Raw genomic sequence first — 17605 nt, 5'->3', positions numbered from 1 at the left:
CCTTTGCACACTTTGTTTTACTTTGTAATAGGAGTTCCTATTCCTGGTCTAGTGTGAGGTGTCCCTCTAGTCCCAAACATCACAAAAAAAAAAAAAATAATAATAAAAATTGAGGCGTTAGTTTCTGAATTTTCCTGGATCTCTAATACTTCCAGCACAGCTCAACGGGAAAAAAACAACCACACACACTAGCAGCTTTGGCTGCAAGCATCAGCATTTGTTAAGGATGCATACACAAGCATGCATCCATGTGTTCAGAGTAGGTAGAGATCTGGGGTAGAAACAGGATCTATTAACCTACATGAGTGTGATGACAAAATTTCTCCATTAACATCCTTTGGCAAACTGTACAAATTCTTGACTAGGAGGCAAGATACTAGCAATGCTCCTCCCGCTAATGAAAAATCTGCTCCTTACTCAGAAATTTTGCCTAATAAGTAAAACAGTGAAAACCACCTGCTAAAAGAGTCCCAAGAGAAAGAGGTAAAAGGCAAATTTAAGTCCAACTAGCAAGGCAGAAAAGGAAAAGCAAGGCTGTCACCCACAATCAGTGTCATAGAATTTTGACAAAAATATGGAGCAACTATTCAGCACTGCAGTAATATACCATAAATTAATGGCCTGAAACATTATATTAAAAGTATGAAATGGAATTAATACACAGAATAAAAATTTGGTCCATTTGCTGGGAGTAGCCATGGAAGTAATTGGGCAGCTGTGACATTCTTGCATGTAGAAGGAAAAAAAAAGGACAGTGAGAGCATCTTACCTAGGGTAATGAACTGAGGTAAAAGTTCTAAAATTACTCAAATTATGCCATCAGTTTCAACCCAGGCTTCAAAGCACAGGACTAAATTGAATGTTTTCCAAATCACTTGTAAACACAAGACCTTTAGTCAAAAAAGTCACAGCAATTCAGCCTGAGTAGAGGGTTGGATAGGACAACCCTGGGAGGTTCTCTCCTCTCCAAACTCAACCTTTCCAAGTCTGACACTGCATGAGTGCATCAACAGTGAACTCAGTTCTTAGCCAGTAATCGGAGTCTGGAGAATCTGTTAATACAAATGAGTACTAATACAGTGAATGCTAAAAGAACTGTTTATCCTTTACATTTATCATAATTGCCTAAAGACTGCAGAATGGCTAGTAAAGTAACCTTAAAATGCAGCACTGAGATAGCTCACTGAAGTTTAACAGGCAAATGTAGCTTGAAAAGGCAATAGAGTTCCTTTATGATGAATGTTCCATTTCTAGAATTAGCAATTTGGCACTAAGAAGGAATTCTCTGCATTACAAATTATTAATGAAAAATTTGTAGGGACAAATAAGCACATGGTACTATTCAATTTTTGCTGTAACTATAGCCAATCTGGCTCCTAGCTAAAAATTCCCAAAGCAAGAAAGGACACAATATTAAGTCATGGAGAAAACTTGCAACGCAAAAAGGCACAGAATAATTTTGCAGAGCACAGGGCAGACTTTCCACTCCTGCTATGCAACATATGTAATGACAACAACATTTAGGGAAAAGTGTATACTTAAGTGTAAACTGCTCCTACTTATACACCATCTTCAGATTCAAATGAACCACAGCTGAATTCTAAACAGCACAAGCTCATGACTTGAGACCTACTGCAGAGCACTGCAAAAAGCCATGTGCTTCTCCAAGTATGCAAATGGTATAGACTTCCAAGAATACTGAAAAAAAAATCCCTTTTAAAGTATCACATCCTTTTTATGTTAAGTCTGCAGGACATTTGCTTTCAATCAACCTTCTCTTCCATTCATGCTCTTTTTTGCACTTCAGAAATATAGTTCTTTTTGCTAAAACCAGATTTATGGAGTAAAGATATTAGCAGCAGCATAAGAGGCTCTTACAGCAATCAGTAAGTTTCCAACATACAGCTGCACAAAGGTATTAGAGAAATCTCACATAATCAAATTTATCCTCCAGCTTCCCCCCATCTCCTCTGAATATGCTCCTCATTCAAACTCTATAGCTATATAGAAAGTTTTATTATGGAGCAAGACGAAACACATAGGTGGTGAATAACAAGCATAGCTTCAAGAGCTAGTAAGGCTGTGACATACAAAAAATATGTAAACTACATTTTTTTCAATGACTGTTCAGAATCATTACTGAGTATGTTAGGAGTTTGTTTGACAGAATTTCCATTTTGAATATACATAAAGATTATAAAATGAAACACATGACAAATATTCCTAAAAACCAAAGCCATTGCTGGTTATTTATATTTTAAAAATATGATGTCATGTAACAATAACAGATACATCCTGGTATACTTTTAAGTGGCAGATATCAGCAGGGAAGGATTTTTTCTTCCCTCATAGTTTGCATTACAGTACTTCATTTTAATCAATTTATTTAGGTGCTTCCTAAGTTCACTTTCATATATGGCTTATGTTTCTGAGTTATATAAATGTCAATCATGTCTTTGTCCGTCTTAACCTAGAAATCAAACCAACTTTCATAGCACCATAAATCATCACTGCTACTGTCCACATATAAGCTGAAATTTACAAATATATATTTTTTTAATTTGGGCAACAATAAACTGAAACTAAAAAGCTCAGAACTTTTTACAAAGATGAAATAATTGACTTTAATTATTTTTCTTAGTTCTCACCATGGAGTTCTGTACTCACCTCACTTCTGTGCTCAGGACACCATCCCAGAGCCTTCAATGAACTTCATCATATTTCATCCGGATGGAAGAGCAAGAAAAATCAACCTTAATGCTTTATGAGATTACACTATTAGAAAGACTATTACATTTTTGTATGTCCAAAAAAGAAGTGCTTTTTGTAGGTGCACAGTCCTCTAGGGCCATCATCAAATCTGCAGTTTTATTCGACTCTGAAAAACTTGACAAATACATCCTTTCCTCTGAGCAAAAAAAATTATTGGGGAACTTTTTACTTATCTTTAAAGTAGACTATTCAGTAAAAGAGTGGGGCTTTATGTTGTAGTGCTGGATTGTATGTTGCTACACAGATCCATTATTACTACTCAAGGAGTAAATGCCCTCCCAGAAATGGAAGCACTCTATGCCTCTTAGTTAAGCCTGATGGCTTCTGGTAGATACTTAGTAGCTAACAATACAAATAATATTCACTGCAGTGGGGAGACTGAGGCTGGGAAAGTTTTGTTAAGAGGGGTAGAAGTTAGTAAGGTCTCTAAAGACTCAGCATATTAGAAGGAAATGGATGGTGCTACACATGCACCTCCTCAAACCACCTGTGATGCAGTTTACTAAAGGAAATATGATTGCATCAGTTTGCAGACATAACTGAATTCCTGTTTCGTTGAGGGCAAAAAAAGTCAGTGACAAAAATACTACATTATGGTATTTTTTTTTGCTTTAAACCTGCTTTATAGATCTGTTATCTACATATTTGACACTGGACCATACTCAACTATAGAAATACTGTTCTTGAAGAACAAGGCACATTTTTGGCAAGTAATTTTTAAAAGTCAGTGCATCAAGTAGCAGATTTAACCATCAGATAAGCACGCGACTTGACAAAGTGTTTTCCAGATATCAACTGGAATCAAATTCCAAATTTATTTCACCACAGGTATGATACAATGACAAGCCCATGCACTTCATAAAAATCTGAACTTAAAATTGTCATGGAACAAAATTTTAAATAAAGCACATACAGAAGTTTCTGGGTACTCAAGTGGACTGGTTAGTCTGGAGGAATATTATTTGCAACATACGGGCATAAGCATCAACATTTTCATGTGACCATTTCTTTATCTCTTTTCCTCCTCCACTCCACACTTTCTGAAGATAAATCAGAGTTGAATAACTCTAAGGATTAAATCCTAGACATAAGGTCATAGTCGAATCCATAAGTTCACTTTTGATTAGATACACAGTTATAATATATCTTTTTATATTGTTATCGATAAAATAAACTACATTAAAAAATGTAGTCAGTATAATCTTTTTGAAAAATGTAGTTTACCTGTTTGATATGCAGACAAAATTAATTTGTCTACTTAAACTCTTCTCTATTGTTACAAGGGAGTTCCTGAATGTTGTTGAATATTAATGCTTTTTGTAGAAAATTTAGGTATTTCTAGGAAATGAAACTACTGGAGGAATCAGAGAGAAGTTGCAACAGGTTAACACGAAATGAATATTATAGATAGTATTTAAAAGGCACACAAATACTTCAAACACATACAGTTTCAAATCTTTATTATTTTAAAATTCTACATGTCTTTTACAATTACAATAATTTGTTACTTAAATGACTCTTGTATGGTTAATGTACAATGAGTTTTTTTCCTGAAACTCAACCATGAAATACATTTTCATCAATATGATTTTTCTAAATAGATTAATACAAGATTTCTGTTTTCTTGGGAAGAACAAGTGCTTCACTTTGAACAAACGGCACAGGTGTCTCCCCTTCAGAATCTGTGTGATCAATCCATTGAAAGTGCTTTTGAAGATTGCAGATCTAACTGTGACTGATTCTCAAAATCAGTCCATCAAATTACAAGGGATTTTTTTTTTAACATTAAAGAGCATTTTCATGTAATGAAACAAGTTGCAGTAGTTATTTTTATTCATCTACTGAGGCAAACTCATGTTGAAGAAAAATTATATGATTATCCGCATGCAATGAACACTCCTCTTTAAATAGCTGATGAATTTTACACATATAAAGAATCTGTTAAAGAGTGCAAGTACTTTGATAATGATTTCACGAAAGGACGTATGCTGGTAATAATGGTAACTAACATTTAACATCTAAATACAAGCTAATGTATATTTAACAGGCAATTAACATGGCTAATAAACCATGTTTTCATGTGGTTGCCCTTTGAGAAAATGAACTCATTTGGTCCACACTCCTAAAGTTATCCGGGTAAAAAAATTGGAAGGGCCAGAGTTTTTGATGAAATTCTTGTTTCTAAAATGTGACCTGTTAAAAAGTAAAAGCAGTACATCAATGACGTATCTTGTCACACGACCTCAGTATAAAAAGATGGCCTGGTATTTGGAGCGATGAACGAGCACTGAAGGACAAGTCAAAAAAGAATGGAGACAGAATGAACTAAAATTTTGATGCGTTATACTTTCTTGTTCCATGGCACTGCCTTCACTCTGTAGAATTTTGTACCCAAAGGAACTTTGAATCTGTTTTGTGCCTACAAAAAAAACAACAGAACAAAAACAAAACCCAACAAGTTACATTAGAAATGTGACATTATTCCTCTGAGTTTTGTATTTTTAAGCAGGAACTGATTCCCACCCCTCAGCATTTATAAGACCCTTTGGATCTGGGCAGTATGGACACAACTACCCAAGCCACTGCTCACTTACTCTTTTTTCTAGCTCCCCTTCTCTTGCTATTCACTGATTAAAAAACAGAGCAGGAATAGACGACCAGTTTCATCTCACTTTTTATGCAGAGAGTACTGTTCACAAATGCTACAAATATTAAAACTGATTTTCTTCTTTATTAATTTCGTTGACAAGTTTCCATTACTGTTTTCTTACCTTTTTTGCCTGACAATATTCCTTTTCCATTACTTTTCCTAGTACCCAAGGTCTCCTAGATGCACCTGAAGCTAAAGAGACAATATATTTATTTTAGATAATCAGCTACAGGTAACAGGATATTACATCCAATATGGAAAAAGACTGTTTGCTAAAATTATTTAATTAAAAGCAGAAATTCTTTAAAACATTTTTAAAAAATAACATAACTAAAGTAAGTTCAGATGTTAGGATAAGTCACTGACACTTTCAAACAAAAAACCTGATTTCTTGGGGTTTTTTTAAAAGTTAACATTAGAGGAGATAAAAGCACATCAAAACTGAAATTCAGTTAATTAATCAAAAAGATTCTCACTAATCAAGCTTGACTTTTTGCTCTGTTTTAAGGTGATTATTTCTTGAAGTATTTCAAAGGATAGAAAGACTTCTGTACTCAGCTATTAATACTGACTCTACTGCAACATTTGATTATTTTTCTGTAGTAGAGATGGAAATAAGTTACTTGTAGATGATAATGTTAAGTTTTGTAAGTGTTAGGTTTTGTTGCGGTCTTCTCAAAGTACCTGCTGCTGTTTGGCAAGAAGAAGCACAAGAAACCCTCAATAATAAACTGACAGATCAAAAGAGCAAAGTGGGCATGAATAGACTTACAGCTTGTATTCCTTTCTGCAGCAGTAAGGAAATGCACATTTGTCTTGTGTTCCAAAAAGATTACATCCATTCTACTTGCTTTGCTCTTTTCTAACTATCCCTAATCATGGCATGAAGAAAACATCAAAATGTAGTGGAAGGAACAGCTCACATATACTCTGCATAATACTAAAATCAGTGCTTTTCTAAGCATGACTATTTATGAGATTCTCTATCCAGTGACTAGAACATGAGTCACTCAAGAACCAGAGTTTAAAATTACCCTTCAAAATTGATCTGGCTATTGATAATGGAGCAGATTCTGTTCTGCTCCATACTCCTACAAATCAGTGCAAAGTATTCATAGCTGGGCTGAATGCTCTACATAAAACCTCAGCTTTTTTTAAATTTTCTTGGCTGACAGACTTCACTGATCTAACAAATACAGTGAGAAAGATGCAGCATTTTCTTCCTTACATATGCAGACTAAAGCTTCCATATCCTGAAGATAAGGGACAACACAAAAACCATGCAGTCAATCAATTTTAGTTTTGTCACAGCATTCTAAGTCCTTCTAATGAAGGCAGAGAAAACCAACAACAGCCTAGATCCCTGAATCTTAATACTGTAGGTGGATCTATAGAGAATTATTAACTTGATATGTACATGTTGGTACAAAAGGTCAGATTAAAATACATTTTGGCAGTCCTTAAAACACAGATTTGCAGTACCTACATCCACACCAATTTTAACCTATCATAAACTATACTGTTGTTCTGAGTTTAATTCATGGTTTCCTGAAGTACCAAGCTAGAAACCAATGTGACCCTAAAGCAAATGCTAACTCTTAGTGTTTGTTTTATCAAATTTGAGAGAAACCGGTTAGCAATTGGTAAGGAATGGGATGAGCCAATTCCATTTGAAAACAGACAGGTCAGTAAGTTGTGTATTCATAGCAGTACACAAACTGTCATGGCTTTTACCTTGTATATGTAAAGCAACAGTAAGAAAACAATCATATTTTATATGGTTATATATGTAACTCCTGATGCCATAGTTCAGACTATACTACATGTGTAAGTAAGTTTTTCCCTTATGTTTTGTAGAACACGCATGGCACAGATCCTTCAGCAGTCTCGGAATTCAGCTAGAGTTTGGTGTTCTCCCAGAAACTACAGTTATTCCAGAGCTATCGTGTTTCACCATAACTGAAATCTACAATGATGCTCATTCAAAATAAGTGGACAGCTTCTGACATCCAATAATATATAGAAACTTGCAGTGATTAATTGATTGCAAAATTTCCTTTTGATGCCTATTCTTAAGACATTGCAAAGCTGGGAGCACAGGTGGGTTTGAAAAAAATACTGTGCATGACAGCCTGACATTGTTTATATGAATCTATTTCATATAGCACATAATTGAATGCAAAGCTTTGATATTTTTCCTCATTTAAAACAGATTAATACTTCAACAATTTAAGCAAGTTTACATAGCTGCCAAAACAGCTAACAACGTGAAAATTAGGGGAGGAGAAAACCAAATGTCCCATTGACTTGAAAATAAGCAAAACATATAGAAGTTGTTATCTGAAAACTTACAAGCCCTGCTAAACACTATTTAAATGAGATGGAAAATCTTTATCAGTAGAAACATTGTTTGCAAATCCCCATATATTGTGGTTTATATTTTGTTAATTCAGACATGTATTTGGGTTCATAAATTCCAGTAGCTTTACAGAAGATGAGCTACAGCAAGAACAAATTTTATCCAAAGACAATCTTCAAAGAACATAATAAAATGAGATACAAACAACTAAGAGCAGAGCATGCAGGTTTTAGTTTTGTATTTACTTTCCTCATAAAAAGACAACGAAAACATAAATCAACACTAAGAGGCCAGCAGACCTACGTAACAGTACATTATTACTCATGCTACTGAATAGCTAAGCAGCCTGATGGGAATGTTTTCCCTATAGACATGTAAACATATGCTGTGTGTGTACAAAACTGGCATTTTCTGTCTTTTTTTTCATGAAAACAAACAGCAAAAGTTAGACAGCTGACAACTATTATACATGCTTTTCATATTTATCACATTTATAAAAATCACTTACTAAGTGTCAGGAAGTTAAGACTGTTATTGGTATGAGGAGATAATAATTAGAAATAATTTGACACTTACCACACTCACCTGGTTTGAGATCCAGCGCAGCAAGAGATTCTGAGTGCAAGAAATACAAGGTTGGACTAACAGTAAACAATACATAGTTGTCATGCCTTTCATCCAAGATAATGAGGACCAAATCGCCAACCTGAAAACTGAAAAAAAAAAAAATAGAGGAAATTATTAATAAAAAAAGCAAAGAAACTTAAAACTACATTAATGACACTGCAGTTTTTTTCCCCAAGTATTGCACAGACTAAGGCTTAGCTGAACAGCACCACAGGCGTTTCTGCTTTTTTTGCCAACTCATACGCACACTGTATTTTCTGAAGTCAACAAAACAGCCTACCTTTTAAAAATTGGTTTTGAAATTTTCTTCTACATCCATCTGCTCAAATTACTTTTATTTCAAAAGAACTGGCAGTTTTGCTTTTACAGCAAAATATATCTATTATATAATCAGAAGTACTCAGCAAAATACTAGCGTTTCAATTTTATATTTTTATTCACCAATACTTAAGGTAATGATCACTGTACTAGAGTTTACAAACACTCTTATGATGTTTTGTCAATTTGAACTCCGAAAAATACAGCAGAACATTTATGTAGCTATCCAATCTTAAAATTTCAAGCACACAGGACAAAGAAGGGATAAATTGTTCATCTTTAATCAAAGGGTTAAAAGCAAAAGAAACACCATGGTGACTTTACACAGAAAATTTCAGGAATGTTTCTTCCTGACAGCAGGATAACACAAGAAGCCACTAAGTTTTCATGCCAAGTTTCAGTAACAGAATTCAGAGAACTTTTTATATCTCCAGCTTCCCTTTCACAGTGCAAATCAGTTGGAACTAAATTATTTCCCAATTAATGAAACAAAGTCTAATATAGCCACAAATTAAGTATTAGACCATGAAAGGGCTTTGCTAATGAGTATCACTACTACTCTGGGGATGGGCAAGGAAGTGGCAAAGAAGAGGAAAACTCTACTCCATAAAAGGACATTGCAGATACACGAGAAACAACAGGAAAAACCTAGAGAGAAATGTAGCTCATCTTCTCTACAGTTCATTTTCAGATTAAATAAACAATACTCCAAGCTTTTCTGCCTGGACTTTGGCTTTCCAGTGCCTGAAGGTGACCTAGAAGAAAGCTGGGGAAGGACCTTTTACAGGAGCATGTAGTGAGAGGGATAATGAAGTAAAACTGGAAGAGAGGAGATGTACATTAAACATTAGGAGGAAATTTTTCACTATGAAGGTGGTGAGACACTGGGAGAGTTTGCCCAGGAAAGCTGTAGAAGTCCCATTCCTGGACATGTTCAAAACCAGGTTTGATGGGGCCCTGAGCAACCTGATCTAGTGGAAGGTGTCCCTGTCCATGCAGGGGAGTTGGATCTAGATGACTTATTACAACGACAGACCATACTGACCTAGTCAAAGTCATCTCTATTGGAGAGATGAATTAATTTTCCTTACCAAAAACTACCATGAGCACTGCCAGAATATTCAGATGCTCACAGAAAAAGCTGATTGTGCATATACTGACCTTGTTACAATACAAAGTGGTGCAAATTAGAAAACATTAAAGGAATAATCTGTGTTGGCTTTCATTCCAAGATCATTTTTATATATTTTCCAATTAGTACCAGAATGATAAATTAAGAATAGCTGCCTGTAGCTTTCGTATTTTGAAATAACTAATACTTCTTTTTCCAGCAGCAATTCTACATTCAACTGCTAGCAGACTGATAATATGTAACATATTTGAGTTAATTTAAATTCATTCTATCAAGGTAAGCAAAAAATTTTGAAGACTTAAGGAAAATGAAATTTATCTTGAAATACAATGGAGCACTATGCATATTCAGGGTGAAAAGGCTTCCTTTCACTTTTTATTAGTGTGACTTCAAAAACATTACAGATAAACAAAAAGTAATCTAAAAAAATTCTAGGAGGATTCTTGAAATTCCAGGAGGTATTATCGTTAGGAACCATGTAAAGAAAGGCACAGGATTCAAGAAAGCCACTAACTCACAGAATTCAGAAACTTTTTTTTGTTTAAAAAAAGGTTTTATAACATTTGATTTATGCCCAATTGGGAGGCTTCAATATCTGACAGTTTAACCACAGACGACCCATACATTTTTTCACCACACAGCAAGATCAGAATTGTGACATTCCTTATCACTGAAGGAGTATGTATCTCTTTTCATGAAAATTACAACGTACTTACTCTCTAATTGCAATTTTTTCAGAATGTCTTGAGGATACTGATGACATGCTCTGGGACATCTATAAAAAAAGGAAAGCTATTAAGTACTGGCATCCTGTGATGAAATTACATTGCAGGTAACAATATGATGAATATAAATTTATTTATTTTCAACAGTGTCTATTCTTGCAGAACTTATACTTACTGAAGATAACAGCATACCTTTCTGTCATCCTGCTCTGTAGCAGATTTGGCTGTTTCTGGTTTTGTTAGCTAGTGGCTGATTTTTTGCTGTTTTTTGTGTTTTGTTTTGTTTGGTTTTTTTTCTATTTGTTTCTTTTTAAATAGATACCTATGATTATGAGATCTCTTACATATCTGAATTCTCCCTCATTTAAAACTGATAAGTGCTTACCAGATCAGTACCAGCAAAGATTTTTTCTGAACATACCCAAGACCTATGCTATAACTATGGACTAACACAATAGCCATTGGCATTCTAAAAAAAAGGCTGATGGAAGACTGGAGGATAAACAAGTTTGTTGCAATTAATCTTTGGATGTTGCACTCGATATGGTCTCTCAGTTTCACTAAAGACTGCCAATAATCTAAAGTTTACTGGAATAAAACTGGAGTCCAACTTACTAAGACCAAACAAAGGGCCAATTATATAATGTATATATTATATTTTGGACACAATTCTTATGTCCTACGTGCATTATATTTGCCTTTAAATCTGTTTAAATGAATTGATACTGGCATATGAACCAACTTCAATAGGACAAACAAAATGTAAACATGAATACGTGTACATATACTTTCCACAGTAACTGTGATAATAAGAAATAAAAATGGGTAATGCTACTTTGCATCTAACAAAGGGGGATGCATGGCCCACATATAGGCAAGTAGAAATAGAAGCTGATCCCATGTAAATATATACATTTCATTACCCTTTGTCAACTTCCTTACAAAAGACAACTCATACTTGCCCTGTAGAAACTCTGAGTAGAAGCCTTGCCATTTTTCCATGGGTTTCTACTTCCTGGACCATTAATACATGCTATTAAAAGCTAGATTACTCATGACTGATGTTTAGCACATGATTTTGCAGCTATAACTCAAATGTTGTTACCTACAGCATATTTTCTACTGCCAGTCTCCCCTCATCCCTTCTCCAGAAATAGTATCAAATATCAGCCTGTCTGAACATGAGCTTGAAGCCTAATTCACAACTCATTTTCCTAATGTCTTAAAAAAATTAGTCCAAGTTGAATAGAGTACAACACAAAAAGCTCTCAACTTCTGATGATACTTAGAGAAGTCTTCTTTAAGGGGTCCAACTTCAGATCTTTATTATTTGTTAGAGACTACATTTCTTTGATTTAATCACACTGTACTTTTCTTTCTTGAAAAAAGTTTTATCTGACAGGAAAGTTGTCAAATGTCTGTAATTTGCTTAGATTGTTCACAAATGCCTTTGGGAGTTCTCTTTAGATGTTAAGAACAAAGATTTTCTTACTGTTTTTTTCATGACTGGAGTAAGTGTTAAATTGAAATGGAAACTAGCTTGACTTGTGTATTTAGTAACTTCTAGCTTTAGGAAAAAAGAACAAATTAGAATGTTAAGAATATTTCCACTAAAACTCAGTAAAGAATGTTTTATGAGTAGAATTCTAATAGCTTTTACACAGACAAAAAGGTTCCATTTCTCAGTAATTCAATAACATTCCTAGTATTAAAAAGAGCTCCTTTAAATTTTGTTATTGCTTATAGAGGTAACCAACAAAAGCTGCCCTGAACAAGAACAACCAAGAACAACAACTTCTATTTCATCAACTGTTGTTGAAAAACTGAGCTGTGGTGCTACTGAAATTAACTCCCCCTGCCCCAAGCCTGGATGGTCTCTGTTCTTTGGGAAGAAGTCTCCTTCTCTCCAGTCCTGTGAATCTTTGCCAAAGAATACTGGTATCTTGAGGTAATTCTGAAAGGTTATTAGGTTACCTCTTTGTTACTTGCTGTAACACTTAAAATATTTTTAATTTTATAAAAACACATTTTTAGATTTTAACAAACTAACATTTGTAAACTTTTATTTTATCATGAGTCTTGAAACATGCAATGCACACTTACCAATCTTTGATTTAATCTCTTATTTTCCTCTTCTTTCAACTGCAAAGTCTGAAAGAAAATCTTACCTGATTAACTAGTTAATACATCTGATACAGTACATTTAAAAACAAAATTATGACCAGAGCCAGGCTACTTACATGAGATACATATTTACATCATCTTTCAGTATTAAAACAATATCAAAACATCTTTTGAATAGACATATTTTTAAAAGTCTAGCAAGTATCACAGTGCTACAAAAGCCACTGCTAAGCTATGCTTGTATCAGTACTCATCCTTCTCCCTAAGTTAGAAAAAGACTTCACTGACAGAACAGCAAAAGAAGTGTAATATATTACAATTTTATAGCTTCTACCCATAACAAATCCTTTGTAAGCAAGTGACAGAATAAAGCACAAGAGTGCTCCTAGTCAGAAACATCTAGCCACTTACATCATACAGTGCCACAAACCATTAACAGAAAACATTCATGTTCTCTGACAACTGATTTTAATTTAAGTGATCCTAGAAAGCCAAAAGCTAAAGACACATTTGTTTATTTTTGTTTGTGTTGGGTTGGTTTTTTGTTTTTTTTTTAAGGTAAACTTTGAAAAGGCAAGAAAAAGGCAACTGGATTTGAGTTAGATATGATTGGAGAGTTAAAAATTACTAAAATCCAAAAGATTCAATGTAACTACTAATGGTTAATCTAGTCTTTTACCAAGAACAACAACTTCTGTTTCATCAAAAACATTCCATTACTCAGTGGCACATTGAAAGTAAAAGCTGCAATAGAAGTGAAGATTTCAGGTATGTATTTGGGAGAAACAGAGGGGTTGATGTATATATAAGCCTACAATTCTTGCTTGTAGTAGCTGGTAATAACTTCAAAAATAGTATAATTTTAAGTACAATCATAGCAAGTGTTATTTTGCATTTTACAGAAAGCAATAATGTCAAGATTATAATGTACCCCAGGTAGAATTAAAATGAGCTGAGCAATAGCAGCCTCAGAGAATAAATTACCCATTTCCAAGAGGAACAGGTAAATTGGCCTTAACTCCTGTCCTTGCTTTGGATACCTTAATTTGAAAAAGTAATCAAAACTTGTTTTTGCTACAGGGATTTCCTAGATCTGTCACTACTAAGAAGAAATACTACACCTGACTCATGCATAGTGGAGAAGACAAACAAAATACACAAACTTTAAGCTAGGTCAAGTATAATGTATTAATACTTTGAATTATTTCAGTGAATGATACTGATTCAAAATGCATACAATGAAAAAACACTCCCTGGGATGATCTCTACAAGCCTTGCAGATAGCATATTGCATCGGAGTATAACTGACCACAGCACAATTTCACACATACATGTTTTTAAGTACTAGTTGTAATGCTTAACTTCACAACCAATCTACTCACTCTTTCTAACAACATTATCCTCTGTTTTTCTTCAGACATATGGACATTTTCACTACAAAACAAAGAAAAAAAAATGGACAGGTTAAAAATTAAATTATTTTTCATTATAAAAAATTATCTTTCCTACACCCCCCTCTCCCAGTCTTCACCCAGTCATGAGTGCATGTATTTGCTAGCACAGAAAGTCACCTTAAAAATAGACTTCAACATTACTGGTAGGTTTTTGAGGGATTTTTTTTTTCCTTTGTTCTTCTCTTTAAACCCCAAGGAGCTTCTTTGTTGCAACAAGCCACTGAACTTTCAGTCATTGCTAAATTTATAAAATTACACAGGGCCACTTCTGCGTATTTTACATTATTTTCAAAACATCAAGGTGAAAGGTATGGCTCCAAAATCCTTTGGCAGTTAATCCTGGAAATTGCAGTTCAGATCAGTGTCATATTTTCCTAATCTTTGTAGTTTAAAGGCTCTGTGTGCTGAGACTCCCTAATACAATTTATATATATATATACACACATATATATAGGCAGGTTAATAGGAAGAAACAATATTTCGTAGTCCAAACTGATTTGGTTAGGAAAAGAAAATGAACAAGGTCTTGGATATATAGTCCATTCATCCAGTCAGACACAGCAAGCTATACATCCAAGCAAATTCCAAGTAGAACTAACAGATTATAATTAAGCTATGTTAATAATTCCTTCATTTCAGCTAAAAGGCTGTTTAGCTTTCAGTTAATAGGAAGAAGTCAACAGAAACTTGTAATAATTTCTGTGCATTTATTACTTAACTTTCAGTACAAAGTTTTTTTGTTCCCAGGCTTATCTTTTCAGGTTTTTTTGTACACCTGCCTTGAGGGTTCAGAACTGGAATGATGACTGCAAGAAATAGTTCTCATTCTAAAGGTAAGTTATTTCATTGCTTTACTGATTATCAGTGCAAGTTTAGTTTGTTAAGCAACAACTGTTTTCATCCTTGCTTCCACAAAGTTATTCAGTACACTGGATGTATTATTCTGAGTTAGGCAGCATCAGTTGTGATGAGCACTGATTAAAATTAATTTAAGTATATTTAACAACTGTGCTTTTGCTTCCCTGGCAAAAGCTTGTTCCACTTCTGTGCTTTTCAGTCAGGTTAATTCTGTGAGAGTTAAAGAGAAGTATGGGATTTCCCAAAAAGCTAGTACCAAATACATGAGAAAATGCATAGCTGCAGTTGCTTGATGATCTTCCATGAAGTTTCTAGATAAAGGGGTAGCAACCAGGAGCTTACAGTCAGTTATTCTGCTTTCCTTTCAACAACAGTAAAAATTTGCAAGTGCTATCAAGTGGGTGATTTCCACAGGTAAGTGTTCTTAATGAGCTAAAAACCTTTAATCATATTAGGGGTATAATGAAAATAATCTGGGATTCTAAGCTCTTTTCCATGCAAATGAATACATTACACCGTACACTTCTGAAGCATAAATCAGACACAGATACTGAGAAGCCTGTCCTGGTTTCAGCCAGAAAGAAGTCAATTTTCTTTTTACTGATTTTTTTTTGCTCTTCAGTGAACTCTCTTTTAAGCAGCACACTTGTTGAAATTAACTTGTTGAAATTTTCCAGCTAGTGGAACTTGATGTACATTTCATAGAAGTCAGTATTGAAAAAAACGAAACAAACTTTATCTGCAGGAAGTTGGATTCCAACAACCAACAGGACAACTTTGTACCAGCCAGAATTATTTAAGTTCAGAAGACTTCACAGTTAGGTGTACTAAGACCAGATCACAATCTACTAGTTTTACATGTGGACTCTTTACTTATCAAAGTAAGGCATTATATGCCAATAGCAAAATGCAGTGCTATCGTAAGGCATTAAAAATAGAGAATATAGTGAAGTCAATGACTGAAAAAACCCTCTAACTTCCCTCTAATCTCTATAATCACCTCAGTATTTCAAGCACAGCTTCAGACACCTACCTGCAAACTGGTCCCTGCCTAATAAAACATCTATACAAAAAGGATGATGAACATTTACATGTCTACGATATTAACATTATGTTAATTGAATCTGTTGTAAATCCAGATTATCGACCAAATGCAAACACAAATGAACCAATGTGGAATGAAAATTTTAGTCTGAAATACTTAAGTTGCTCACCCTAGTTGTTTTCCTTAAGTGAAGCTCCAAATAATTACAAAGGCTTTCCCCGGTCCCACCACTGCACCTTCTGGTAAGTCATCATCACAGCTGACAGTACTGATGATTCAGAAGTTACTCAAAGAAAGCAATACTGAATACCTGTCCTCTCCAATAGTACAAATTAGCAGTCCATCAAGACCACTTCATCAGCCTGAGTCTCAATAATTGTTTGGAATCCTGATGATTCAGCCTCCTTTCCACCAATCATACTTATTGCTCCTTCTATTTTATGAATGAAAGTCATTATGCTGTCTCACAGCAGACACGTACTTCAACTATCCTCAAGTTTTTCAGTTAGTTTTTAAATGTAAGCCATCCACTATTCAAAAGATATACCAAGAACATGCAGCCACTCAGCTCATTCACTATTACAATTGCTCTTCTCCTGTTTGACTTACATTACATAGGTGCATTTTTGCATTTCATAATTGTGGGGACAAGTTTCACCTTTAAGTTGCATACTCTTCAAGATCATAAAAAATTCAGTCACCAGAAATGTGCATATCACAATTGTATGTGTACATCTAAAATATTTTTAGCAACAGGAGGAGTATTTAAACACACTAATTTGTACTTCACAATACCCAACAGCACACACTTAAAAAAGGAGAGTAGGCTTTGTGTATTTCTACTACACTGCCTCATACTTACTGCACAGCCATCATACTGGTTTCCATCGTGGAGTCCATTCTTCCTTCTGCTGCAATGTCAGAAACCAGTCTGTCTGTGTCAGTGGGAATATCAGCTGCGCAGGCTCCACAGGCTTCTGAAGCTGCTGCTGAGTAGGTTGATGGAGAAAAATTACTACTTCTCAGTTTATTAACTTCTTCTTCAAGCTTTTTCTTCTCTTCAAGTAAGCGAGCTCGATCTTCAGAAAGTGTCTCAATCAAATCTATGGCACAAGTAAATAAAAATTATTTTAATAACAACAGCATTAACAATCAAAACCAATCTGTAGTCAATGGAATTGTCCTATTAGAGAATATGAGTATTTTTTAAAAACTTGGCTTACCCTTATCTTTTTCTTGCTGTTGAGTAAGTATTTTTAATTTGTCACTAAGATCATTGATTATGCTTTCTTTTTTCATTTTCTCTCTTGCCAGAACAGTGTTAAAGTTGGTCTGAAAGCAGAAAGAAGTATTACTGAGATAAGAAATAAACTATATAAATGGAATTTGAAATGCATTACAAGAACAAGTAGTACAAAAGATATCACACATTTCAGTTTCCTAAACTAGAATTAAACAAAGAAGTAAATTTGTTTACATGTTACTCTGGTGAAGGGATACTATACTATGTCTCTATATTTTGTTTCAAGGTTTCTCTGTAA

The 17605-nt window shown here is 34.4% G+C and overlaps 1 protein-coding gene across 1 annotated transcript in view; it reads right to left on the bottom strand.

Moving 5' to 3' along the window:
- Positions 1–4543: 4543 nt before the first annotated feature.
- The window catches only part of RB1CC1 (RB1-inducible coiled-coil 1), a 58628-nt gene continuing 45566 nt past the window's right edge, over positions 4544–17605 (bottom strand). Inside the window, exons 16-23 of the mRNA XM_010006809.1 lie at positions 17288–17396; positions 16927–17167; positions 14090–14141; positions 12687–12734; positions 10575–10633; positions 8358–8494; positions 5544–5614; positions 4544–5191 (exon numbers count right to left, since the gene is read on the bottom strand). Coding sequence (XP_010005111.1) covers positions 5114–5191; positions 5544–5614; positions 8358–8494; positions 10575–10633; positions 12687–12734; positions 14090–14141; positions 16927–17167; positions 17288–17396 — 795 coding nt within the window. The 3' untranslated portion in view covers positions 4544–5113. The remainder of the gene's footprint in view (positions 5192–5543; positions 5615–8357; positions 8495–10574; positions 10634–12686; positions 12735–14089; positions 14142–16926; positions 17168–17287; positions 17397–17605) is intronic.

The sequence above is a fragment of the Chaetura pelagica genome, unplaced genomic scaffold (assembly GCF_000747805.2).
Source record: "Chaetura pelagica isolate M959 unplaced genomic scaffold, ChaPel_1.0 scaffold109, whole genome shotgun sequence".
Classification (NCBI taxonomy): Eukaryota; Metazoa; Chordata; class Aves; order Apodiformes; family Apodidae; genus Chaetura; species Chaetura pelagica.
The sequence above is the reverse complement of the archived record's forward strand: the minus strand, read 5'-3'. Positions and strand labels throughout refer to the sequence as shown.